This window comes from Acanthochromis polyacanthus, chromosome 19, assembly GCF_021347895.1.
Source record: "Acanthochromis polyacanthus isolate Apoly-LR-REF ecotype Palm Island chromosome 19, KAUST_Apoly_ChrSc, whole genome shotgun sequence".
Taxonomy (NCBI): domain Eukaryota; kingdom Metazoa; phylum Chordata; class Actinopteri; family Pomacentridae; genus Acanthochromis; species Acanthochromis polyacanthus.
This window is the reverse complement of record NC_067131.1, coordinates 4031799-4058415: the sequence shown is the minus strand read 5'-3', so window position 1 is coordinate 4058415 and position 26617 is coordinate 4031799. Positions and strand designations below refer to the sequence as shown.

Genomic DNA, 26617 nt, shown 5'->3' with positions numbered 1-26617 from the left:
CAGTAGTATATTATTTTTCTTTAGTTTGAATTACTCTAAATCCATTAAAATATTTACTTTTGCGTGATAACAGCCTAATCATATCATTAATTATTAACGTGCGCAACGAAAATGCGTAAAACGTCTCCAAGAAACTTTGTTTTGATCCTTTTAACATTTAAAGCAGCTATTTTTGAATGTTTCAAGTGTCCATATTTAAATATATTGCGCAGAAACAGAGCAGATACAGCGCAGAGGGCAGCGTGTGTGTAATTGAGTGTTGTGGAGTTGTGATGAGGGGAAGGCGCTTTCATATCTGGAGCCTATCACGTCCCCCCTCCGCATCAGACACACCTCCAGAATATGACCACTTACTAAATGTATATATCATAGCTTAGAAACGCGAGCATGTGTTTGAGTCACTGGTAGCGACTCCGCACGTCAAAAAAGACAAGACAGTCACCTGCTCGGCTCACAAATAAGTTTCTAGACAAATATTCTAATCAGATCGAGAGAGGGATGATTTCAGATCTGGTCCTCTGAGCGGCGGAGGTCGACTTTAAATTCCTGTCAGTGCGCTTTAGGTGAGGCGAAAAGTCCACAGTGTTGTTTTGTGATTTCCCCCCCTTTTTTTTCTTATTCAGTTGGACGCCAGAGCGCAAACTTATGACATTTGACACCGTCCGGGAGCCAGGCTGCAAATGGGCGGCATAGGTGGCAACCTCTACCTCAGCATGTTGAATGGGACTGAAACGCAAACTTTCGGAAAGAACGCCGACATCAGCAGTCACCTCCACCGCGGCGGCAAGGATCTAGCCGAGTTTAAAATGGGGATTCAGGACGCGAGGTTCTACTACCCGGACTCTGTTCAGGGCGGCCAGGACGCTCTGGCTCTGCCGTACCACTCGGAGCAGGCGGTGGGAGGGTACGCGGCGCAGCCCGGCAGGTTTTACGCACAGACCCTGAGCAGCTGCCCGTACGGCGGCGTGCGGTCTCCGCCGAGGAGCGCAGCCGGCCAGGGCTACATCCCCGCGGCGGGAGACGGGTTTCCCACCGGCGCTAAAGACGTGTACTCTCCCTCCCCGGAGAATTACCCCGCCAGCTTTCAGCACGGCTACCAGCGGCCGTCTCTCTACCCTTTACCTGGGCTACAGGTGTGCGGCAAGACTCAGGCTCTGCTCAATAACTACCCGCTGTGGGCCAAGTTCCACAAGTTCCAGACCGAGATGATAATCACCAAACAGGGGAGGTGAGTTCAACAGACAAATCCACAAATTCTCTTTTTCTTTCGCACTAATCAAACGTTGCAATTTTTTTTTGCAAAGAATTGAGTGAAAAAAGTACAAATTTCTCTGTGTTGCTCTTTTAATTTTACATATTTTCCATTTTACACATACACCATTCTCATCCTCAGCACAATCGAACCAGACAGACACTTTTTCCATGGGGGTTAAATAACTTTGCCGCGTCAAGGATCGCTTTTACGCATCTTTCAGCTCCTGTGCACTTCAGCACTTTGCAGGCTTCACCACCTCATCGCTGGTCAGCTGACAGAGGTGTTGGCAGCTTTGGGGTTTTAGTTGGCTTAATGGTAAGAACAACAGAAACTCTGCTTAGTGTAATACATACACCCAATTTACAGGTGGAAGTTTGTGCATAAAATTGCTCCGAGCAGAGTCATGATTGGAAAATATTAAACTGAGAGAATTTATAAGAAATCCAACTTGCACAAAGTTGCAAAATTTACATAAATAATTAAGATGTGCCTCAATAAATTCAGTGATTGGCCTTGTTTGTGTAGTTAATTGTAATTTAAGCTGAATGCTGGCCTTTTGAGCGAATCTAAATTAATTTTAGACAAGAGTTGTTGCAAAGCTGCAGGCTGCTTGACCTCCGAAGTCACTGTGGTGCCTTCACGTTTTAACAGCCAAAAATGACGCTTTCCCTTTTTAACAGAGGAAAAAAACGCACATTTTCTGACTTTTTTTTTCCGTCGCTGGATGCGAAACTTCACTTTTCCTGACGGTGTTTCATCTTTTCTTCACCTCGCAATCGATAAAAAAACGCACGTTCCCTTCCTGTGTTTGCATAAAACAAACTCTCTGAGCTGATGACACTCACAGGAATGCAGGATTTTCTCGATAATTAAACCTCGACTGTGAATATGCAGGTTTAAAATAATAATAACAGGGAGGCTGTGATTAAAAAAACATGCGAGAAGCTGCAGCAGGTCTCAGAAGCTCCTGACCTGAGAGGGAAGAGACGCCGCTGCCGGGCTCCTCTGATAGGTCACCGAGCATTAAGATGCAGCCACGTCGAGGAGGATTTATTCTCTAATGTGCGACACTTGTGTTTGACAGAAGGTTTCAGGCCATAAGTTTCTCATGGCTCGGATCTGTGCACAGAAAACAATTGCGCTGTCACATTATAGGACACCGATATATTCCCAATGACTCCACTGTGCGCTGAAGCCTTCATTTTTTTAAAATTAAAATAACTTCAGTAAAATGCTCATTCACATAATCTCATAATTAAATTCACATTTAAAACTTGATTTGGTGCGTTTTTGTCAATTTTACGCGTTTTTTGAGTTTTAAAACCTTCAGGTTTAACAGTTTTAAATCAAGAATTTCATTTTGCCAGCTGCATGTTCAACCTGCAGGGTTTCTCTGCTTTCTGCTTGACTGAAGAACTATTTTGTGTGCAGTTCAGACTCATTTTATGAAGCAAAAAGTGGATTTCTTGAAATGTATCCAAACCTGAGCAAAAAAAGTGCAAAATTTATGGATAATTTATGAATTACCCGTTTTTTTGAGCATGTGTGTAGTTTTTTGTGAATGCACACAAAGATTCAGGCTGCAGATGTGTGTGTGTGTGTGTGTGTGTGTGTGTGTGTGTGTGTGTGTGTGTGTGTGTGTGTGTGTGTGTGTGTGTGTCCGTCCTGTCGTTTGACATAACCAGTTGTGGCAGTTTCCTCTCTAGAAACTGCTCACTGTGGTCAGTAGCTATTATCTGTCCGCTCATGTAATCTAACTAAGTTTTATTTTAAACCGGCTAATTTCCCCCCGAGAGCAAACAAGAAACATTCTCACGCCAAACACCTGAGCAAACATTAGCCACAATAATACCAGGGTCTGTGAAAAGCGCGGAGGTGTTCTCCTTTCCACATGTGACAAAAAGCAAATTTTCGTGTCTTGCAAAAACCACAGACCTCATGTTGCGAAAATTTCAAATCGTGACAATGAAAACCTTCTGTGCCTTTTATCTCTCTCACGTGAACTGCAGCACAACGATGGATGGAGGTGAGACTTTTCGAAACGCACAAAAAGAAATGCATAAAATTCTGCAAGATTTTGGAGAAGTTGAGCAAAAGAACACGAAAAAAAATATCAATATCAGAGGCGATATCCTTCTTAAAATTTCATCCCGAGTTCAGGCTCCCACAGTAATTTTGCTGTGATTTTAGAGAGGGCCTGCAATGTTAATCAAAACCCTGGTGTCTGTCAGAGAACAGGGTGAAAGGAATTCTAGAGAAATGTAGAGAGAAGGGTCAAACAGCACCGAGGCTTTAGATGGCCACGCTGAGGAAGGTGAGGCGCCTTTGAAGTGCAGGAAGTAAAAGGCTAGATTCTCTTTTTTTCTGCTTTCTTCAGCCTCCACTAGACGCTGGCTGTAAAACCTGACAGATCTTCTCAGAGGCTTTGCTCGTGTGCCACACCTGGGCTTTGAAATCGAGGCGCGTTTTCATGGCTTGTAGCAAAGGAGGGCCGAATTCATCTGCACTTCTCATGAGCTAAATTCAGATCACCTCACTGGCCGGTGCCTTTTCAGGCTCCTCGGCTTCTGTTCGACTCAGGCAAAGTTCACCACGGCGCTGCACAGTGGGGCGGGGGTCAGAAAGGGCGTTTAGGTGCTAAATAATGGGATTTTTTGTGTAAATTCAAGTGACTAAAGCCGAAAAGAGAAAGTGAAGCTTTTGTTTCCTTGAGCTGATCCTACACCTGCTGTGTTCTTGGTTCAGGTATGAGTCAAGAAGACAAACTTCTCCCTGCAGCGGTTTCCAAGAAGTGCATGCATTTAAGGGAACTTTTTTCTGGAGTTTTTTTTAAACAAAATCGTGCAAAATCAACATCATTTAAAGGTTATCACGCTGAAATGTGCCTCGAATTGGATCAAAAACTGATATATTTTCCAGCAGGCAACAAAAACTTACAAAGAATGCCTTGACCAAACAGGAAGAAGAAGGTTCTGACTAAGTTCTTACCATGAAAAAGCACCTTTAGGGAAATAACGAGCTAAACTTCAGACTCAGAGGAATCATGCTCATCTGCTCTCTCTGCTCCACTGACTCCAAACGTGCAACGGTCTGATGTCTGGTAGGTTTTTTTTTAGAGAGGAAACAATCCTTTGATTTGTTTTGTTCCCAAGAATAGGAGGTAGTGACTGCAAGGAAGTGGAATGAGTCACTAAAGAGAAAGTCTCATGTAGAATTAACAAACCAGAACATCAAAATAATCTTCTAATCTGAAAAGTTTTGTCCTTACAAAGTGTTTCTTAGCGTGAAATTAGCGGCTAAGAGAAAATTTCTCTAGTTTATTTCATTTTTCAAAGTAGCTATGTCATATTTTTTGAACTGATCACTTTGCATCATCGTGGAAACGAGAGTGGGCGTCTTCTGCATGAAGCCTGGCTGCAGGCATTCCTGTTAAACGTGTCATATGAGACAAAAAATGCAAGACTTTTTATTACTCTCAGTGCAAGATGCCCTTTTGGGGAATGTTTGGAAGTCATGTGTGTTCATTCTCTCTCTCTCTCTCTCTCTGAAAGCAGAAGTGGGACTATTTCAAGGTTTTGACAGTATGACCTGTCACTTCCTGTTCAGCTGTTTATGTGTGTCTTTGCAGCTTTTCACAGAAACATCAAGTGCCAATATTTTCAGATCGCTAAATGAGCACTTCCTCTTACCTCTTCTAATGACTGAGTGGTTCAAGTCTGCCACATCTTCAGCCACAGGCCCGTTCCTGCTGGCCTCAGCACCGGCATTTTTCACTGGCGTTTCTCTATATTTGTTCTCTGAGAGGGTTGATAGAAAATGCTGAAGCTGAGAGAAGTGCTGCTTATTTGTTGTGGAGATAATCAAATGCAAAATTTAAACTGTGGCTACTTGTCTGGAAGCTTGGTTTTTACTCACTGTTAGTGAAAATCACAAAAACAATGAATTAATCCAATTATTAACTATCTAAAGCCTAATATTTGTCATCTGTATGTGAAAATGTCGCCCTAAAGCTACTAAAAACACATTAAGAAGCCCACATACACCATCCTGCTCTTCCTGCTGCTACAAATGCTAACTAGTACACCAAATGTGTATTAATCCGCCACTGAAAATAGTCCCCAACAAACACGCCATTTACTCCAGTTTAAGAAACATTTGCTGAAAACAACAATGCTCAGCTGTTTACTTTTTTCCAAGAAAGCATATGTTTATGACCTGTTTGAAACACGTACTACAAGAACCAATAGCCTTGAGACATCAAAGTCAAAACACATCATCGGTTTTGATCTTTCTTTGGGATTTCTTTATAAAAATAACTGCAGCCTTTTTCTTTATGAGGCAGGAAATCAACAGTACCTGATGAAATAATGCCACAGCGCTTAACTGTTGTTCTAAAACAACTAAAAACACATCAATAATCCCATAAACAACATCCTGCTGCTACAGCTAGAGCACTAAATGTGTATTAATCCGCTACTGAAAATAGTCCCCAACAAACACACCATTTACTCCGGTTTGAACAACATTTACTCAAAACTATAATGCCCAGAGGTTCAGAAAAGTCTTTCTTTCTTATGTTTTTTTCAAAACATTCAGATCATTGTGACTTATTTTAAACACTCACTACAAGATTTCAGGGCCTTGAGGCTTCACAGTTGAAACACATTATCAATTTGGTCTTTTTATAGGAAATTCTTGGCAAAAACGGCAGCCGTATTTTTTTCAGATGACAGAGTGCCAGAGGGCTCAACTGCTGTCCTAATACAACCGAAACTAAATCAACAATCCCACATACACCAACAAGATGTTGGAAATACCCACCAGAGCACCAAATGTGTATTAATCCACCACTGAAAATAGTCCCCGACAAAGACTACTCACTTCAATTTGAGCAACATTTGTTTAAACCCACAGTGCCCAGATGTTCAGAAAAGGCGTCCTCTCTTGGTTTTTATATATATATATATATATATATATATATATATATATATATATGTGTGTGTATGTATGTATGTATGTATGTATTTGTGACTAATTTGAAAAATGTAAACATTTACTACAGGAACTAATGACCTTGAGGTGAAACACATCGTTGGTTTTATAATTATTTTGGGATTTCTTCTCAAAAATCTAAAATAACTCCAGAATGATTCTTTTTTTTTTAAAGGTAGAAAATCAATATTCAGATGACATAATGCCAGTGTTCAACGGTTGTCCAAAAATGGCTAAAAACACATCAGTAATCCCACATACACCACCGCGATGATGGAAATACCCACTAGAGCACCTAATGTGTATTAATGCGCCACAGAAAAGTCTTTCTCTTTTGCTAATTTAAATCTCTATATGTGTAATTTATTTTAAATATTTACACATTTACAACAGGAACTAAGGACTATGAGATGAAACACTGCACTGGTTTTAGTATTATTATGGGATTTCTTGGTAAAAAATTTAAAAGAACTGCTGCCTTATTCTTTTTTAAGGTAGGAAATAAACAGTATCAGATGGCATAGTGCCACAGTGCTCAACTGCTGTCATAAAATTACTGAAACTCAATCAGAAATCCCACATACACCATTATGATGCAGGAAACGCCCACAAGAGCATTAAATGTGTATTAATCAGCCACAGAAAAGTCTTTCTCTCTTGCTATTTTTTTAAATCTCTGTATATGTGATTTATTTTAAATATTTACACATTTACTACAGGAACTAATGGCCTTGAGGTAAAACACGTCATTTGTTTTCGTATTTTTGTGGGATTTCTTGGCTAAAGGTATAATAACTGCAGCCTTATTCTTTAGAAGACATGAAACTCACAGCAACAGATGACAGTGCTCAACTGTAGTCCTAAAACTACTAAACACATATCAACTATACTCATTGGAGCATCAAATGTGTATTAATCCGCCTCTAAAAATAGTTCCCAACAAATGCACTGTTTACTCCAGTCTGAGTAACGTATAAATCTAAACATTTACATTCACTATAAGAATTTCAGGGCCCTGAGGCAAAACACCTCGTCAGTTTTGGCCTTTTAACGGGATTTCTTGACAAATTATAGAATAACTGCAGCCTTGTTCTTCATAAGGCACGGAATCAACAGTATCAGATGACATCCTGCAGTCCAAAATGGAAATTTCAACACCTCTAGTGGCTGCAATCCTCTGCGATAAGTCAACACAGAAAGCAGAGCGTCTGCGTGTTAAAGAGTGCTTGTGTCCGGCAGCAGCTGTAGACTGGCATGTTTTCGTCACAGATGATCAAGCGCACCCACGGTGACAAAAACTGGACCTGAACTCCTGTCCGGATGAATCAGCGGGTGCGCTCATGTAGAAAAGTCCTCTCCCCGGTGAATACCCAGTTCCTCTCCTCTGCTTGAGCTTCTGCCTCGCATCCTCCAGGACAAAAAAAAAAAAAAACCCAACCACCACCAGCAGCCCTCCCTGCATTCACTCCACCCTCTGCTCTTTCCTTTTCCCTTTCTCTAACCTCCGTTTCCCCCCGTGGTTTCCCCTCCCGTGTCCTCCGTCTACCCAACCCCCTTCACCCTTCCAACATCCACACAGTTTATTTTGATTTTTCTTTTTTTCCTTTTTAAATGTCACCGTCTCTGTATTACTGGCTGGTTCACCACACTCATCTGCCTCGGCGGTATTTTGTCTGAAAAAGACTACAGTTATGAGTCTTTCTGTGCGTGCACACCTGGATGGGGCTGAGGGAAGACATTTGTTGTTACTGTCAGGTTTCTATGAATCAGAGCGGCAGGCTGGCTGGTAGGTTATGGAGTCTGTCTGGCAGATGCATGACTGCAGGTTTTTAGCATTTGTCTATTAGCCCACTCCAAATAGATTTGCTAAAACAAAGTGGACAGAGCTGTTTTCTTGTGGTTGTAGCTGCCATGTAAAAATAAATCATGCATCTGTTGTCAGAGTAGCTCGTGTACCGGCCTGTACCACACTGAAAATAACTGCTTTGCTTCTTTCGGTGAACTTTGTACAGAAAACCTTCTAGCCACCCCCGCATGCAAATTGCCCCTCTGTGTTGTGTTTTCTACGGTTTCCCCCCTTTTCAAGTTCTGATTTCCTATAAAAGCCTTTATAATAAGTGCACTGACAATATCAGTGAAGATAAAACAACAAGATTCGATCTACTTTCTAGATTACTCTGGCACAGCGTGGGCGGATCGATCCATTCATGGGCTCAGCAGCAGCACAGTTTCTGTTTTCACTTGTATTAAACACGGCAGTGGAAGAAGAGCCCTTTCACCTGTTCTTTGCAGGCCACTAAAGAGCTGCTGCCACGATTGTGTTTCACCGAGGAACTATGATTGATTGTTAAACGGGACTCGCCGTGTAGCCAGAAAGACCCAACTGGGACCGTTCACTGAAGGGTTTTGTCTTACCAGCGAAGGGTAAGAAGAGCGTCAGTGTGCTCCCAGCAGAAAGAGGCATCATTAAAAAACAGGAACCAGAAGAAGTTTATACCATTTCAGTGCTTCTTCACAAAGATTCTTGGAAAGTATTTTTAGATGTTTGCACAACAGATATTCAAGAAATAGCCAACAGAACACCAAATGTGTTTTAATCCGCCACTGAAAATAGTCCCCAACGAACACTCTATTTACCCCAATTTGAGCAAGATTTACTCAAACCCAAAGTGCCCAGATGTTCAGAAATGTCTTCCTCTGTTACTATTTAAAAAAACAACTATATGTTTGTGACTTGTTTTATATGTTTACATATTTACTATAGGAAGTCACTTGCCCGACTCCACCTTAGGGGTAGAATAAGTCAGGTGGTCCAAAACCCAGCACTTATTCAGCACTGACATAGTTATAAAAAAAATAATAATAATGGGGTGGGGGGTGGGGGGGTGGTTGGCACTTCTTCTGCAACTTGATGGCAACACCTTTGACCAATCTCACTTGAAGCACTTTTGCACTTACTACAGGTTTTTCCTTGTGTCTGAATTCTTGCTTGTGTTGTACGTCGCGTTGGACAAAAGTGTCTGCTAAATGAAATTGTAGAATTGTAGGAAGTAATGACGTTGAGGAGAAACACATCATTAGTTTTAGTCAGATCTCTTGTCAAAAAATAACTGCAGCCTTATTCTTTATAAAACATGAAATTAACAGGATCAGATGACATACTGCTCAACTATTTTTAGATGTTTGCATGACAGAAATTCAAAGAAATATCCACTAGAGCACCAAATATCATTCCACCACTGAAAATAGTCCCCAACAAATACTCTATTTACTCCAGTCAGATGCTCAGAAAAGTCTTCCTCTCGTTTTTTTTCAAAATATTAATATCATTGTGACTTATTTTAAACACTCACTACAAGATTTCAGGGCCTTGAGGCATCACAGTTGAAACATTATCAGTTTGGTCTTTTTGTGGGAATTTCGGGGCAAAAATGTGCAAAAACTGCGGCCGTATTCTTTCTTAAAAGCAGGAAATCAACAGTATCAGATCATATAGTACCATAGTGCTCAACTGCTGTCACAAAACTACTGAAACTCAATCAAAACTTCCACATACACCAACATGATGTTGGAAAGATCCACTAGACTAGATCGCATGTGTATTAATCCGCCACTTAACATAGTCCCCAACAAAAACAGCATTTGTTTCAGTTTGAGCAACATTTGTTCAAACCCACAATGCCAGATGTTCAGAAAAGTCTTCCTCTCTTACTATTTAAAAAAAACAACTACATATTTGTGACTTATTTTTAATATTTACACATTTACTACAGGAACTAATGACCTTGAGATGAAACATTATTGTTTTTAGTCTTATTATGGAATTTCTTTTCAAAAATGTAAAATGACTGCTGCCTTATTCTTTTTTAAGGCAAGAAATCAACAGTATCATGACATAATGCCACAGTGCTCAAGTGTTGTCATAAAATTACTGAAACTCAATCAGAAATCCCACAGACAACATTATGATGCTGGAAACACCCACCAGAGCACCGAATGTCTATTAATGTGCCACTGAACAGTATTCCTCTCTTGCTATTTAAAAATATTTACACATTTACTGCAGGAACTAATGGCTTTGAGGTGAAACACATCATTGGTTTTAGTCTTTTGGTGGGATTTCTTGTCAAAAATGTAAATTGTATTCTTTCGAAGACATGAAATTATCAGTATCAGATGCCTTAGTACACGACAAAAACTTACAAAGAGGATGCAAAAACACATTTAGAAATAAAAAAATCATCAATCTACCAACAAGAGAGTTGTTCTTTTGTTTGCATTTCTTCTAGTTTAAAGTATTGATAATATGGGAAGTGTCCTACGGCGCCCCCTCAAGGTCACATTTCCTCTGCTCTATAGCTAAAGCCTGGGCTGTATTCTGCAGTTCGTACACCCTCAGCTGTGGCTGCTCAGGCACAAATCTGCACCATCGCAGCTGGAAAACATAACCACAGGAGCTGATTCACCAGTTCTGTCATCGAACTGACCAAAGCTGCAGCTGCGCTCGCAGCCAGCGGCCAGAAACGTTCTCAGCTCAGCTTTTTGAAAGGATTAATGAGCGACAAATGCATAATGTAAAGGATTGCATCACCGCTAACAACTGCCTGGGTATTAAAACTGGATTATTCCCAAATACCAACTGTGCAAATGAATCAGAGCGAATGTAAAAGTTAGCACAAAGTAACAGAAAAGTGTCAAAAAAGTACCCAATGTGGCCTATAGGGGGCTCTGTAGCGCTGAACTGGGTGTTTGAAAGTTGTATTTTTTGTATCTCAGTTTCAATCCTGGCCCCTCAACTGTAGTTTATTATTAATTATTTATATTATTATTATTGTGCTGGTTGACTAGTCTACAAAGAAAGAAAATGCTCAGAAAACTATCACAGTTTAATCGAAAACGTTCAAAATTGTCCAAAAAAATGTAGTCCAGAGCAATTTAATTCTTCAGTATCCACATCACATTTTTAATGAGGCATCAATGCATATTGCATTATCCTGCAAAACACGACACCAATTCACAAAATAGGATTTTTAGGATATATATCTTGCAGGTTAACGTAAACACACTTGTGCAGAATGTGGTTACGCATTATTTTAATGAAGTGACTGTATTCTGGTTTGTCCGGATGCGGCCAGTATACAACTTTAACTTCATTTTCAAGTTTGAAACTGGTTTTAAGAAGATGCCATGAGTCCCACTTTCCACCATGTTGGTTTATAGCAGCATTAGCATTAGCATTAGCACACAGAGAGGAGAACAATGTCAGCCTGTATTGAAGATTAACTAAATATTAATCATTAGTTCTCTAATATTTCTGATGCATACCAACAAGGATAGCACTCCATTTTTCCAGAAAAACATCAGATCACCTCATTGCTTCAGAAAATCAACCCAACCAACCATCTGCACTTTAAATATAACGAATAAACGGGTCCATTTTCAGGGCATGTGGCGCTTGACTTGTGCTAATCCCGACAGCTATTGTGACTAACTTTTTAACTCATTAGTTTGCTTATATAAACACACGTATGCACACGGATTCAGGCAACACACACATGAAACGCTCATTAATCCGGACAGGCCCTCCAGGTGTCGCTGTAGCCTCCAACTATCCGTCTCTTTACACACCTCGCTTGGTTTTTACACCATTAAATGATCCGACTGCTGCAGGGAGGAAACGCTGAATTTAAATAAGGTCCATTTACGTTCAGCTAAAACAGCACTTTGTGTAGTTTACCTAAACAGCCCTGTCAACACGCAGCATTATGTACCTTCTTACACTGGATTACACATTAAAAATGATTTTCTTTCACATTTTCAACAGATTTTCTTGAATAATTTCATGTTATTTTACAGATTTTCCCCCATTTTGTTAAATTACAGATAATGACTAGTAAAAATCACAGAAAAAATATAGTTTATGTGTTAGCTTAATAAAACAGGCCAAAATTGTATACATCAAAAATCTATATTTTTACAAACAGCTATTAATTCTTTTACAGTGTTCGACTCTAAAATTATACTATTTTTTATTGTATTTAAATCATATCCTTATTTTCCTAAGCTTACCACTATTTGAAAGAAAAAATATTTATTTTTTGGATTGTTTTTTCCCCCTGTTTTGTTATTTTATAGCTTTTGGACTAAAGTATAAATCCACATATTGACTGTTAAAAACATATTTTTTATTATATTTACAGATAGTAATTAGTTTTTTTTTTACAGTGTCTGACAGCAAAATTACAGTTTTATTGTATTCTAACTTTTTCCCATGTTCTTTACAGTTTTTGTTTTAACTGTGTTTTGTCCAGAAGTCCTTGTTATGTCAAATATTGCAAAATTTAAAAAATACATATATTATTTTACAGTGTATGATTTTAAGCTTAGCCTCCTTCTTTACTAAGAGAACAAATCAGACAGACATTAAGTCTGATTCATTTGCTATACTCTCACTGAAATATTGTACAACATAAATAAAAGGTGATCATAAAGGAAAACAATTAATCTAAGCCATACAAAATATAGAACACGGTAATCACATCTGTGCTCTTTCAGTTTAATTTTAATTATACAAAACACTTGCAGGCAAATCCCTCATTCAAAACGGTTTTCATTCAAACTTCGATTTAAAAATACAGAATTGTGCTGGAAGCCTCACTCCAGGCAGCACATGTAATAAAAATAATCCCTGTTTTCACATTGAACCTGTCAGAGGGATGCAGAGCAGCGTGATCTGCCCATCACTCGTTACAAATGCTCCATAGCCTCAGGAGCTGTTAGCCAGTGTAAAACAGCTGGGCCAAATGTCAAACATGTTGCCCTAATTTACTCACACCGACTGCACTCTGGTGACCTCACATGGACCCACAGCGCATCGCAGTTTAATCCACATGCACATAACATGTCAGAGTAAAGGAAATCAATCCGGCACGCTCTGTGGCCTGCATTTGTGCTTCGACGTTCTAGGAAGTACGATTAAAGCGAGTGGATGCTACTCTCATGTCTGTGCAGCGTGTATTAGCAAGTAGCCAGTTAGCTTAGCATAGCAAAAAGACCAAAAGTAGGGGAAAGCAGCTAGCCTGGCGATTTGGTACTAGTGAAAAAAATATGATTAAACATGCTTTTTAGTGAGCTTCAGGAGCATTCCAACTGGTAGGCAGGTTTTTAATGTTTCCCAAATTCCCAGATCGTCATCAGTTGGGTTCATCTTATGAATAGATGCGCGAAGAGTTCCTTTGTCTTAAAACAAGCTAGATTTTTTAGCCATTCTAGTAGAACAACAGATAGCAGCGTCAGTTTGTTGTCTTTGTTTGTTGTTAATTGATGCATTGTTTGACTTACTCACTCTCTGTAGTAAGCATGAGATGCAATGCCAGTGAACAAGATAAACCCTACAAATACCCAAATATCAGCAGAAATCCTTCTTGTACTACCATACCAAGGACATACACATCTTTTTTTCATGCTCTGTCATAGACGTTTACCACGAAGCCGACTGCAAAGTTGGCAAAAATTCAGCCCAAAGAAGGCTTCACAGAAAAATGTAAAGACAAGAATTGCATCTCAGAAGGAAGTGGACATCCAATCCAGTGCAGCCAGTGTTCATACAGTTGCACCTGTCAAACATCTAGATTGACAATGCATAGTGGCACACTCATCGAACGTCCAACGATGGGCAGCAACATGACCCCTCGTGTCCATAAACACTCCTTTGGACACATATCAGAAAAGAATTACGGTGGTCGTAGAAACCTCAACGTGTTGCTGAAAAAAATCATCTGTCGGACTCATCAGGTGTAGTCTTCTGGTATTCGTGTGCCATTTCAGCTCGCATTTTATGTGGCTTTCTCCTGCCCTTTGGCAGGAAAACATTTCCAAAATCGCCTCCTACAGTGAACAACAACAACATCCTCTAAGCAACAACCTACATGCTGCTCTGCAGTAGGGAAGCCTTGCTAGTTTGTCAACAGAATTGGCATATTTATGGCATCTCGATGCATGCAGAGGTTTCAAAAAAATTATTCCCCTTGACACTGTTTAGCACCAGCACCATCGCTACATGCTGGGTTTAGCACTGCAGAGATGATTGTGATCGGTTTAAAGAAATACAAACAAGTCTTAACGTTTCCTGTACAGCACAATGATAACGAGGTGCATTAAACCAGAAATGAGTCAACCACAACACTGGTTGTCAGCTGATCCAACACTTCGATTCAGACTGAAATATCTCCATAGTTGTTTGATTTTATACAGACATTAATGGTCTCCAGTGGATGTTTGCTATCCCTTTCTATCTAAATAAATCTTTAATGGATTGGGATCAAATTTGGTGCAAGTATTCAACGCACCTAGATGATGATTCCAAAAGACTTCGGTGGTCATTTGTCTTTTCCTGTTGCACCATCATGAAGCCAAAATTCAAATTTGGTCAGATTTAACTCAACCACAAGTTCAAGCCACTCCCACCAGCCACAGCTGTACTATGTGTGTAGTATATACGTCTAAATACTGTCCTGTAACCACAACTACAACGTCTTAGAGCTTCGAGGAAGCTGCAGATTTCTCAGCTTGTTTACAATAAAACTGATCTACACTGCCTGCTTTCCTTCCTTATAGTAAACTCTGCTAACCAGCTGTGTCCATATTTGACATTAAAGAACATCAATCTCATCTGACTCATGGTGAATGAAGTGACTAAGCCCTAAAGGTCGAACCACTGCATGATGATGCAACTGAGTGAAAACAAAGGGATAAATGTGATTCACTGTACCATTCATGTTTAGAGTTGCTGGGTCTCTACCGTAAGTGCCTCTCTGTCAACACTGCATGCACTCTGGTTGTTTATTGTATACATAAATATCAGCGGGGTCTGTCTGTCATGGTGAGTTTGTAGTTTTGTGTATTCAGTGTCTTTTTTTCCCCCCCCTTTCTTTAACCCATCTTCTCCTCTCTGGGTCGTGGACCCTGGGACTCCCTGACCTCCCCGTCACCTCGTCTCACTGTAGACCTCACTGATCAAAATAAGTTAAACATGTAAAGCTCCTAGCTATCAAGAGCAGCTTCTGGGGCATCTTTTATTAACTGCGGCATAAAATATTCACCTACAGTGTCAGCCGTCGCCTCCACCCCGCGTCCATTACTCCGACTCAGATGGTGAATGAACAGAAAGAGTCTTGTAGTCTGGAGGTATGTTCTCCTCAAAGAGCACTCACTGTCCTGCCATTCACAGCAATAGACTGTCTTACTAAAATACAGTGTACGTGTAAAATTTACACAGACCACACTGGGTTTTATTGGTCTCTTTATAAATATATGGTTGCTTGGGGGAAGGAGGAACCCACAACTGGCCGTTTTTGACAGTAGAAGCTGCAGAAAAGAGCCATTAGTTGTACAAATCAAGGCAAACTGCAATAAATGATTTAAAGGAGAGTGATGTGTTAAACATGTCAGACTAGGAAATGTTCTGTGGGTGTAAATTATACTTGCTGCTTGCATGTGGTTTTGTTACTGGTGTTGCAGGAGTTTAGTGAAGTGACGAATCCTGTCTCGTTAAGTAGGTTTATTCAAATTCATCCAAGTGAATTCACCTATAACACTCTAGTTTCCCCTTCAGACTGAAGGAATGAAGTTACAGAACATGAAATCCACCTAAAAGATTATGTTTGGATTCCTTCTGTACTACAAAAATAGCTTTTCCACATTGACATTGGACTCTACAGATCTCTACAGATCTATTGGTATCAGACACCAATAAGTTAGCAGCAGATATTTAAATAAAGGAAGAAGTTGTAAGGTTGGGCCACCATGGATCAGACTTGTTCCCACAGATACCGGATTGAGATCTTGCGAATTTAGAGTCAACTTCTTGAACTCTGTCATTGCCGAATGTTTGCAATGCGGCAGAAAGTATTATTCAGGAAGTGCTATGCAAGGTACATGGTCTGCAGCAATGTTTAGGTTGGTGTCAAAGTGCATCTTGCTGCCATCTCTTCACCAACTACCACATGTTGCAAAAGAAAGCTCAATTTCGACTTCTTCCATTTCCAGTTCTGATGCTCATATGTCCATTGTAGAAGCTTTCAGTGGTGGCCTGGAGTCAACATGGAGACTACTCAGGTTCATACAGTTTGTTCTGACACATTTCTATCAGAGTAGCATTGAGGTTTTCTGCAGGTTGTGCTACAGGAACTCTACTGTGGCATCGAACTTTCATTCTCTATATGCATTATTGAGCCTTGGGTGCCCATGATGTCGTCTTCGGTTCATGCTGGTCTTTCCTTAGACTTCTTTTAGTAGATACTTACCACAGCGTACCGGAAACTCTCCGCAAAACCTGCTGTTTTGGAGACGCTCTGGCTCTCACAACACTACAGTCCTTGTCAAAGTCTCTCAGATCCTCAAGCCGCCCAACTTCAAGAACTGACTGCTCACTTTGCTGCCTAATAAATCCCACCTACTAACATTCTAACAGAACAATCAATGTTCTTCATTTCACCTGTCAGTGGTTTTAATGTCATGGCTAAATTTCTAAAAAAAATAAATAAAAAATGGCATCATATACTTGCTGTGTCTCTATAATAAACGATAAATCATTCATTCTCTTACTAATGAAAACAATGCAAACCATTAATGTAGGTTAGGTTCAATTTCAGACGCTGGCTCCATACATTTATAATTTAACAAGGAGACATTAACATGGAAAGCAAATCTGTGTCATCAATAAGCACGACTGAACTAATATTAATTACATGTAACAAGATTTAAGTGTTGACCTTGTTTTCTAGAGTTCAACTCCACGTGAACTACTACAACCTAAATGCATTTAAAATCAAATATTTACAGTTCAGTAGCAGAAGAAGTTATAGTTTAAGTCCAACTGGTTTGAAATGATTCAGTTTTTGCATTTGAATTTTACATTGATTGTAAGCAAAGCTGCTGAAATACTGAAAGTCTTTATTGAGATTTTGTGCGTGAAAAATACGGTATAATCTCTCGAAATCACATCCTCTAAAAATGAATAAAGTGAATAATCTTCATTGAACCATGATCTGTGAGAGGTAAAGAACACCAAATATGGATTGAAATGATGAGTAATGGAGTTAATGAGATATAAACAATATTTGTTGGGATTTTTTGTTTTTTCTGCCATTTTTGGATAATTAAATATGACCCAGGAACATCACTGCTGTCATGTCAATGCTTTTGAATGCCATTTAAAGTTACTTATATGATGAGGTTTGTTTGCATTTCTAAAAAAAATATATACATTTATGTGGACAAAAAGTACCAACACTGATCAAATGTATCTTCCTGTGTTTTTTCAGGAGGATGTTCCCCTTTCTGAGCTTCAATATCAGCGTTCTGGACCCGTCGGCCCACTATAACGTCTACGTGGACGTGGTTCTGGCCGATCAGCACCACTGGAGGTACCAGGGCGGCAAGTGGGTCCAGTGTGGGAAAGCAGAAGGGAACATGCCAGGTACGACACATAATATTTGGATTAAAACTCTGTATTCCTGCTGTGTGCATGGCACATTTTGTTGATTAGAAGAAAACTATTTACATTCAACAGCATTACAACTCAAATAAACGGGGCTGCGGTGGCTGTTGAAAGCTACATATGGAAAGATACTGATTAAAAATGCAAAAAATAAACGTTAACAGAAAATGACTTTGAGCTACTTGTACTTTTTAAATTTCATTTTATGCTATTTTATGCTTTTGCATCACATTCCAGAGGAAAATACTGAATTTTATTTACTTTAAAGCTTTAGTTACTATTTTTAAGTCAATGAATAAAGTTTCTTATTGATAAAAAAAAAATAGCAGAAATACATATTGAATCAATCCCATGTTAATAAACTGCAGTATTGAAGCGATACACACATAAATGCATTGGCAGTTTAATCCAATAATATTATTTACAGCATTTTACCCTGAAACAGGCTGTCCTGCATGATAAACACTTTCACTTCTGGTGATAAAAAGTGTCTGCTACTCACTGAAAGCAGTTGTTGTTCTGATCTTCTCATTATCATTAATTTCAGATAGTGATAAGCTGACAAACAGCAGATTTCTTGGAATCTGAAGGGCATTTCTTAGTCATCATCCATCGAAGTACCTCATTTAAATACCATATTTTCTGTTCATCATACTGCCACCCCCAGCAGCCAGAAACGACGGGCAGAAAAGCTCACGATATTTCTGAAGCTTCCTGAAGCAAAATTCAAAAAAACTGGCAGATGAGCACGAAGTCTGGTCAGTCTGTGAGAAGGCGACAGGTCTTCAGCTCAGCTCAGGCAGCCAGGAGGATGTTGAGGATGTGGTTTATTCAGCAATAATGTAGCACATCGGCATGCATAGTGTAGGGCAACCGAGGCGTGCATCCTGATGCACCAGTAGTCTGAGAGGCTTTTGTGGACATTTTGATGTTGACTTTGCTGTTGTTTAAGTCAGCAACTGCTCTGCACGTTCTGCAGGATGTGACCGAACAACACAGAAATGAGTAAAAACGTTATTTATTTACTTCATCAGATGAAGAAAGTCATTCTATTTTGTTCAAATTCTAGAGAAACATCTCCAGAATTAATACTTTTATTATACTTTCCTGTTATGTTCTCTAATGCCACACTGTCAAATAGAAGAAAAAAAAAGTGACAATCTGATAGGAAAGTGCCAAAAAAAATAAATAAAAAAATGGTGGAATATTATGTCTGTCAAACTGTGACAATTTCAGCAAATATCTGCAAGCTAATTATATTTAAGCAGATTTACATACAGTAAAACTGTAATTTTATGGCTACAAATTATCGAATAATACATTAATATTTGTTTAAAAATGCTTTTTTGTTTTAAATGTGGACCCTACGTACAATTTTGGCCAGTTTTTTTAGAAGTAATTATGAAAATTATTAAGATATGTTTGTGTAAAATAACACTTTTCAAAAATCATTTTTCAACCCATTATAAACATATATTTTATTTTAAATGACAGTGAATAAAGGCGTTTTTTTTTTTTCAAATTTAAATGCTGTAAAATTGCTGTAATTTATTATAAGCATTATTTCACATTTTTCAGGAGTTTTTTTCCACAATTAACCCATTTTTCTGTGATTTTACTTATCTGTAATTTAACAACACAGAGAACATCTCTAAAAAGATGTTAATTAAAAAAATACAAACAAACACACTAAAAAATAAATAAATATTAGTAATTTTTATTACAGTGAAGCCCACTTCCAGCTGTAGTAGTTTTATCCAACACTTTGCTGGACTAAATAACAGGAGACATGCAAGAGTTTGTTTCAGTTTTTATGTATTCCGTCTGAATTTATTTCATTTTATTTGAGATTCAGGTTTCATGTATACATGTAAGAGAAATTTAAAAATTACGAGGATAACTGAGTGCCAGATAAAACAACGTGAGACAAAATGGCACTTTTTAGACAATATGTGGCACTTACAGGGCTTCAGGAAATGAAGTTTGGATTCAGGAACCTCACTGCGCCTCTTTAAACATTTAGACATTTGGAGCATCTGTGCAAATGTTTCTGTACTCGCTGAGGTTCAGGTTTCAGCTGCAGCTAAACTAAATATATCAGCTTGATTACAGATAGAACGTATCAGGTGGATGTCAGCGGTAACAAGAAATCAGCAGCACTATAGAGCAGTTAACTTTCTCCACAGGTTGTTCTCCTGACAGCTTAGACAAAATGGAAAATAATAAGTTTCCACATAATGTAGATGTTTAACCGTCTACATTTTTACTCTACAAAACTAGGTGGTTTTCACATTCGATGAATGCTGGACGTATCTTCCAGCTACTTGCACTTCTGAACGTTATTTCTGAGCCCTGCTGCTTTATTTTATTGTCCCATTTTGCTCTAAGATTCAGTGTAAACTTCTAAAAACTCTCTGAATTTTTGTCGTGTGATTGTTGGTCACAGCTGAATAAATCATCTTCTCAGTTATGCTGACTTTCAGAATATTTGAGGGTTTTATTCTTTAACAAAATCTGCAGCAAAGAGCTTAGAATCTGTTATTTTTAGGTTTAAACAATGAGTAGTTCAAGGACTGTTGGAAACTTGAAAATCCAGTGATTCTTATTGTTTTTAACAGCTGTGGCTCTGACAAATTGTGCAATTTTGGCAATTTTTAAAGAAAAAAATGCCTTTCAAACATGTTTTTGGGTTTCAGATGGTTAAACATACTGAAAACATATTTTAGTAGTTTTAAAGCCGTGGATAAAACAAATAACTGAGTTGAATGTTTCTCCAGCAGCTATAAAAATCAGCCTTGGTTCCACTTTTCCATCATCTGTGGCATCCAGAAACGTCCTGTTATCACTTTTCAATGCCAGAATATGTTCAGATTAGTCAACAAATGCTTCTCCTTCAGTATTTTATGACAGATATTGTTAATTTCAGCCTCTCATCTCAGAAACATTCAACACACTGGATCTGACTTTCTGTTCTTTTCATGTCTGCTTCCATGTCTTTGTTTTTCCTCTCTCTTCATTCATTATCTCTTCTCACTCACACCTCCGCAAAAAAAAAAGTAAACAGCACCAGAGAACCCAGATTAGTTTTTGTGATCGCAGACAAACCACAATTGTCTAAATGAGAGACAGTGTAAAGGTGTTGTCACACATATGCCAGGTGTTGTGGAAAGGTGACTGCTGATGCGCTACAGTTGTGGAAACTGTGGTGAAACAACATCACTCAATTAGACTTAATAGCGCATTTATGTGGTGCGCACATTTAAGGTTAGCGGGTCACTGTGGTAACGCTGTGAAAAATCTGGGTGCCGACGCTGAAAATACAAAAGGAATGACAACAATAGCGTCCCTTACAGAAGAAATGCATTTTTGTAGGTGAAATATGATGGAAACGGTGTTCTGTCTTATTATACACAATCAAATACATTAAGATGACTTTTTTAAAGCAGATTTACATTTGACATGCTGACTTTTCTATGATAAATATATTTATTAGGAACACTTTTTTGTATTTAATGCAAATATCTTCTAATATAATTATATCTATGTGTCTAATTTGTCGAGGCAATCTACATCTTTTCTTTTCCCTCAAAAATTATGTCAACAACAGTATTTTGAGCAACTAGTTCAGTTCCTTCACGAGACATGGAAGAAAACATGTAAACAATGACGCATACGTGTCGTTTTTGATCTGTTATTTTAATTCCACTTAATCTATTCCTCCACCTTATCCGAGCTCTACGTCATTTTAAACACTCAGAAATCACAAAACTGCAGCTGCTGATTCCGTTTCTCTCATTTGGCTGATTTATTCTCACGTGAGACTCGGAGCTGTTTAATTATCTTGTTGGAAGTGAGAATAAACCTGCAGTGCTGCGAGTTTGGCTGTTTAACACGTGAATCCTGTTAAGGTTTAATTTAAGGTGCCGAATGGAAGCTTTAATCGTTATTTTTTTTAGTTTAGCCTGGGTTTAACCACTATAAGTTGGAATATTTCTACTTAAAGGTTGCTTTGCTGCCTGCAGGTAACAGGACGTACATGCACCCCGACTCTCCAACACAGGAGCTTCACCTGGATTGAGACAGAAAGTGTCGTTCAAGCCAACTGAAGCTCACCAACACACAAGGGCAGCACCGAACAACGTGGCCACAGGTACAGCACACAGTTCCACCTTTAGACCTTTGTTATATTAATCTCCAGCTGTCTTAATAATAAATCCATAATTTGAGTTATTTTAAGGGGAAAAAGTCCACATTAGCTTCTAAATTCTGAGTATTTTCTGTTACTTTACTCCTCTGTGCAGCAACCTGAATGTAATCCTTGGTCCTTTTAGAAACATTTTTAAAATACTTTTCTGACATTTTAGACGCAAAAACTATTGACAATAGAAACCATCATTAGTTGCAGCCCAACTTGTTGTTTCTGATGGGGTTTTTTGTCATTGCTGTGCTCATTTAGAGGCTAAAGCACCTTTAACAAAATCCAGGAATCCTATCCAGAGCATTGCAAACGCCACTGTTCTTATTTAGGTTTTGGTTTATTGGCATTGCATTTAGTTATATTTTCCTGCATCTTTTGTCTCTGCTCCAAAAAAGCGGCAGAAAAGACAAGTAATAAGGGAGTAAAAAAAAAATAATCTGAAATAGTATTTTCAAGGAGCTTTTATAATATTTTAATTTTTTTATATATATGTTATGTCTTTAAGAAGCACAGACCTCTAACTTTGATCTTTGAGTAATATTTAAAGGGAAAAAAGTCCATGTTCATTGATTCCAGCTTCTCAAATGTCAAATTTTCTAGTTTCTTTATACTTCTGTGACACTAAACTGAGTATATATGTACTGTAGATGTCATCTTGGGCTTTGGAAACACACTTTTTACTATTTTCTGCCGTTTTATGGACCAAACAAGATTAAATGATTATCAGAAATCACATCATCATCATCACTATGTGTGCAATCAGTGGCCACAAACTTTCAATAAATCCAGGAATCATATTAAGAACATAAACCACTGCTCTACGTTTGTGTTTTGACTATTGGTATTGCATGTCGTCATATTTTCCTCCATTTCCTGTCTGTTTCTATTAAAAACTTCTCAACAAATAGTCTTTAAAGGACCCTGTTGTTGTCGTTGTCCCGGTGTGCAGATGATCGTCCTCCAGTCGCTCCATAAATACCAACTCGTCTTCACATCGTGGAGGTGAAGGAGGATGGATCGGAGGACCCCTTCCTCACCGCTAAAGCCCAAACCTTCGTCTTCCCAGAGACTCAGTTCATCGCTGTCACTGCTTATCAGAATGCAGACGTAAGTCAACTCAATGGCAAAAAAGTTGCTCATTTTATTTACCATTTACTGCAAGATTCATTGATTTCTTTCACAAAAGAGCCCCATTAACTCCTCTTCCAACTTCCCTAACACCATTTTATGATGTCTGCCATTGAATGATTCATGTCGAGCCATGTTTCCTCCATATGTACGTCTGACTAATGCATGCATGCATCAAAAATGCATTGCTAATTTAAATCCCACAGCCGACCAAAAGCGGCAGCATGTGTAAACTATACATCGCAGGTTCATCTAGGAATCACGTCACCTCAGCTGACCTGAGCATGGCAGCTCTGGTCTCCACTATGTGCCGTCTACACTAGATCTGCAGCAGCTGCTTAGGTTACTCCATGCCAAGGAGAGACTCTGGTGCCTCCCACTGCCTGCTGCTGCACATGAACTCTCTCCAATAAGAGGAGAAACTGCATGTTGGCCTCATTAATTATTAGTCACTGACCTCCTCTTGTTTCTTCTACGTGGTTGCTCACTCCTTCTCTTTTTCCTCTTGCCTACATTCTCTCTCTTTGCCCTCCTCCTGTTCCCTACACAGATCACTCAGCTGAAAATAGACCACAACCCTTCGCTAAAGGTTCCGCGACACGACACGTAAGTAATTCAGAAAAATTGTGAAAAGAGGCAGTCGTTCCTCTGCTTTTAAAGAGGATAAAGACGACATGAACTTTGCATTTGCTCACCATAAACAGTAAGACTGGATCACTGCCGCTGCTTTAAAGTCCTCACAGCTCACTTCACCCTTTTAATAATCAGAACAGATGCAATTACTGCGCTGCTGCCGAGCACGCTGCAGTAAGGGTGTGAGGGCTGTGAAGATGTTTGATAGTTGTTTGAGGTTTGGGCAGGAAATAACACCTTCTTTTTTTTCCTCCTCTTCTCACACTCTCTTGTCTTCCCTCCTCCTCCTCCTGCTAGGCTGTATGCTCCTCCGACTTGATCGCTCACCCTCCCTGAGAGCCAGCAGTGCTGCGGGAGCTGCTACCTCAGGCTACCTTCCGACAGTACATGAGCCCTGCCCAGCCGCTCTACAGCGCGAAAGCCATCGGCATGACCCGCAGCACAAAGACCCGTCCTCCAGCCCGAGCCCTCACAGCCGCTGTACCTACCCCTCAGCAGGGCGTCGCCCCGAACCGCCTTGACTTCACCGCCTCCTACGGTGATTTCTCCGAAATAGTTTCTACAAGCCTTTCCCTGCAGACGTCCACCCACCATGCCCTCAGCTACTACCAGACCACCCGTTTGCATCTACGAGTGTGTCAGGAGCCACCTCAGCCGCCTGGAGCACAGCCGGCCCACCCCTCAGTACTCAGCCACCCCGGTAAACCCGGCCCCAGTCTGGGTTCAGACCCATATCGTCCTCGTCTTCCTCCTCATCGTCCTCCACGTGCCCGGCAACCCAGGCTTCATCCTCCGTCGCTCCGAGTCGCTGCAGCCGCCCTGCTGCAGGACAAACCCAAAGACATGTGGGGTCGTGGCCGAGGACCCTGGCTCGAGCCGCCCTCTGTGAAATCGGACTCGGCCGACTCGGGCCTGTTTGAGGGCGGTGTGGCGACAACAAGAAGAGGGTGTCGCCGTACGCGTCCAGCACGAAACTCCCCGCCCGCGCAGTGGAGAGGCCTGCGAGAAAGACAGCAACAGCGACGCAGACTACTACGGCTACTACACCACTGAAGGCCTCACACGGCAGCGCAGCATCTCCCAGCATCAACCACTCCGCCTCATGGACACACACCAGTCTGTCCAGTCAGGAAGAGCTGCGGCAGCGTCCACATCTGCTGCAGCGCGACCTCATCCAACGCCACATCTCCAGTCACTCCACAAAGCCTCGAAGATGATCACAGGAGGAACTTTCAAGGTTGCTGTCAAGTTAGCATTGAACACGAGTGGATGTGACCGGACTCCTGCCCGGGTCACATAAACCACGCAGACCTGTGACTTTAGCCTTCGAAACATCTGGAGATTTGAAAAGAAATGATCTGCATATCTGCCCGCTGACAGACGCCTGCAGGGATTGTCTGTTCTTCCTGCGTCAAACACTCTGTCTGTCTCTTCTGCTCTGCCTCTTCCTTCTCACCCTCAGCCATTCACACCTCCTCTCACAATATGCTCACGTTCACATCTCCCGATGAGCGAAATCACCTTTGCACACACTCAGGCAGCCCTCAGTCCAATTAGGCCCAACATGGTCGATGCAGCTCCCACTAGTGGCGGCAGAGCGGCACTGCAGGCCGACAATGCAGAGGCCAAAGTGTTTGAACTGATGGAGGGGCATTAAGGCAGCTTAGTGAGCACATGTTCTGAAGTAAAGCTAATCTGTCTCCACCGCATCAGGACAACCTTTTGTGTGTGTGCGTACGGCAAATCAACAGCAGAAACGGCAGGTTGTGTGCAGCTGGAGGCAACATATCGAACAAGTTCAAAGAAAACTGAAAGGAGTATTAAATAATAGGAAAACAAGCAGCAGCTTGCATCTGCAGAGTCTCTATAAAATTACTGATCTGGATTAAAAGCTAGATTTACAACAGAAAAGAGCCCATGTGGGTATTTGCAGGAAAACAAAGTTATTAAATCTATTTTAATAACGGTTCACACTGTAATATTATTTATTTAAAGTCTAAATCTGACAGGCAAGTAACAGAAAAGCACAATAAATATTTAAAGAGGAGCTCTCAATGTAAAAAAAAAACTGCAAAAATGCTTAAATTATACCTTACAGAGACAATCTAATTTGTGTTTGTGGTCAGATTTTGAACAAAATTGCCCAACATTTGCTATTTTTCTTTGTCAAAAATGTTTAAGTTAAACATCTTTTTTTTAAATGGCTAGTCAGACATAGAAAACTTTAGAAATCATCACTTTTCACTTTATATCTTGATCAAATGGTACCTGGTCAACTTGTGCGACAATTCAGCAACTGCCAGTGTTTATAAATCCATGTTTGATCACCATAAATAATAAAACACTGATTTTACATTCACTCAATACACACGAGTTTGCATACGCACGAGTTGACCAGTATCCAATAAAATGCTGACTTACAAGCAGCAGATTAATCAGAATCAAAAACAATCATTACACAGAAATTTTTAACCAAAAGTTCCAACTTACTTGCTGTTTGGGAAGCTTTCAATCACATCTAATACAAGTTTTCGTCAGATTTTAAGCAAAATTGCACAATATTTGCAAGTTGTGGCCTCTGCTTTTCTCTGTCAAACATGTTAAGTTAAATATCTTGAGTTTCAAACTGAGAAATCATCACTTTTCAACTTTTTCCTTCAAAAATTCATCAAGAAGATAATCAGCAGATTAAACATGTACGCAAATAATCATTTCATGGTAAGTTTTCCCCAAAAGTTCAACTTACTTTGTGCTTCTGAAGCTTTCAATCACATCTCATGGCCCATTTCAGTGGAAGTGGTTGTCCAGTTGGAGATGGATTAGATGTTATCATCCAGCTATGGCTTCTGGCATCAGATATGAAGGTCCTCGTTTATTCTCTGTCTCCTGGTTAATGATCTTTTTAGCTGCG

General features: G+C 39.9%; 1 protein-coding gene across 1 annotated transcript; it reads left to right on the top strand.

Annotated features, from left to right (window-relative positions):
* The first annotated feature begins 410 nt into the window (after positions 1-410).
* On the top strand, positions 411-26008 carry tbx21 (T-box transcription factor 21). The gene is given in 17 exon segments (XM_051939959.1): positions 411-1228; positions 17572-17726; positions 21770-21809; positions 22049-22058; positions 22895-22925; positions 22928-23052; positions 23624-23679; positions 24004-24074; positions 24077-24136; positions 24139-24184; positions 24186-24253; positions 24256-24382; positions 24384-24424; positions 24427-24478; positions 24480-24631; positions 24634-24675; positions 24678-26008. Coding segments are annotated over 17 exon segments (1953 nt in total). The 5' UTR covers positions 411-680; the 3' UTR covers positions 25007-26008.
* The last annotated feature ends 609 nt before the right edge of the window (positions 26009-26617 follow it).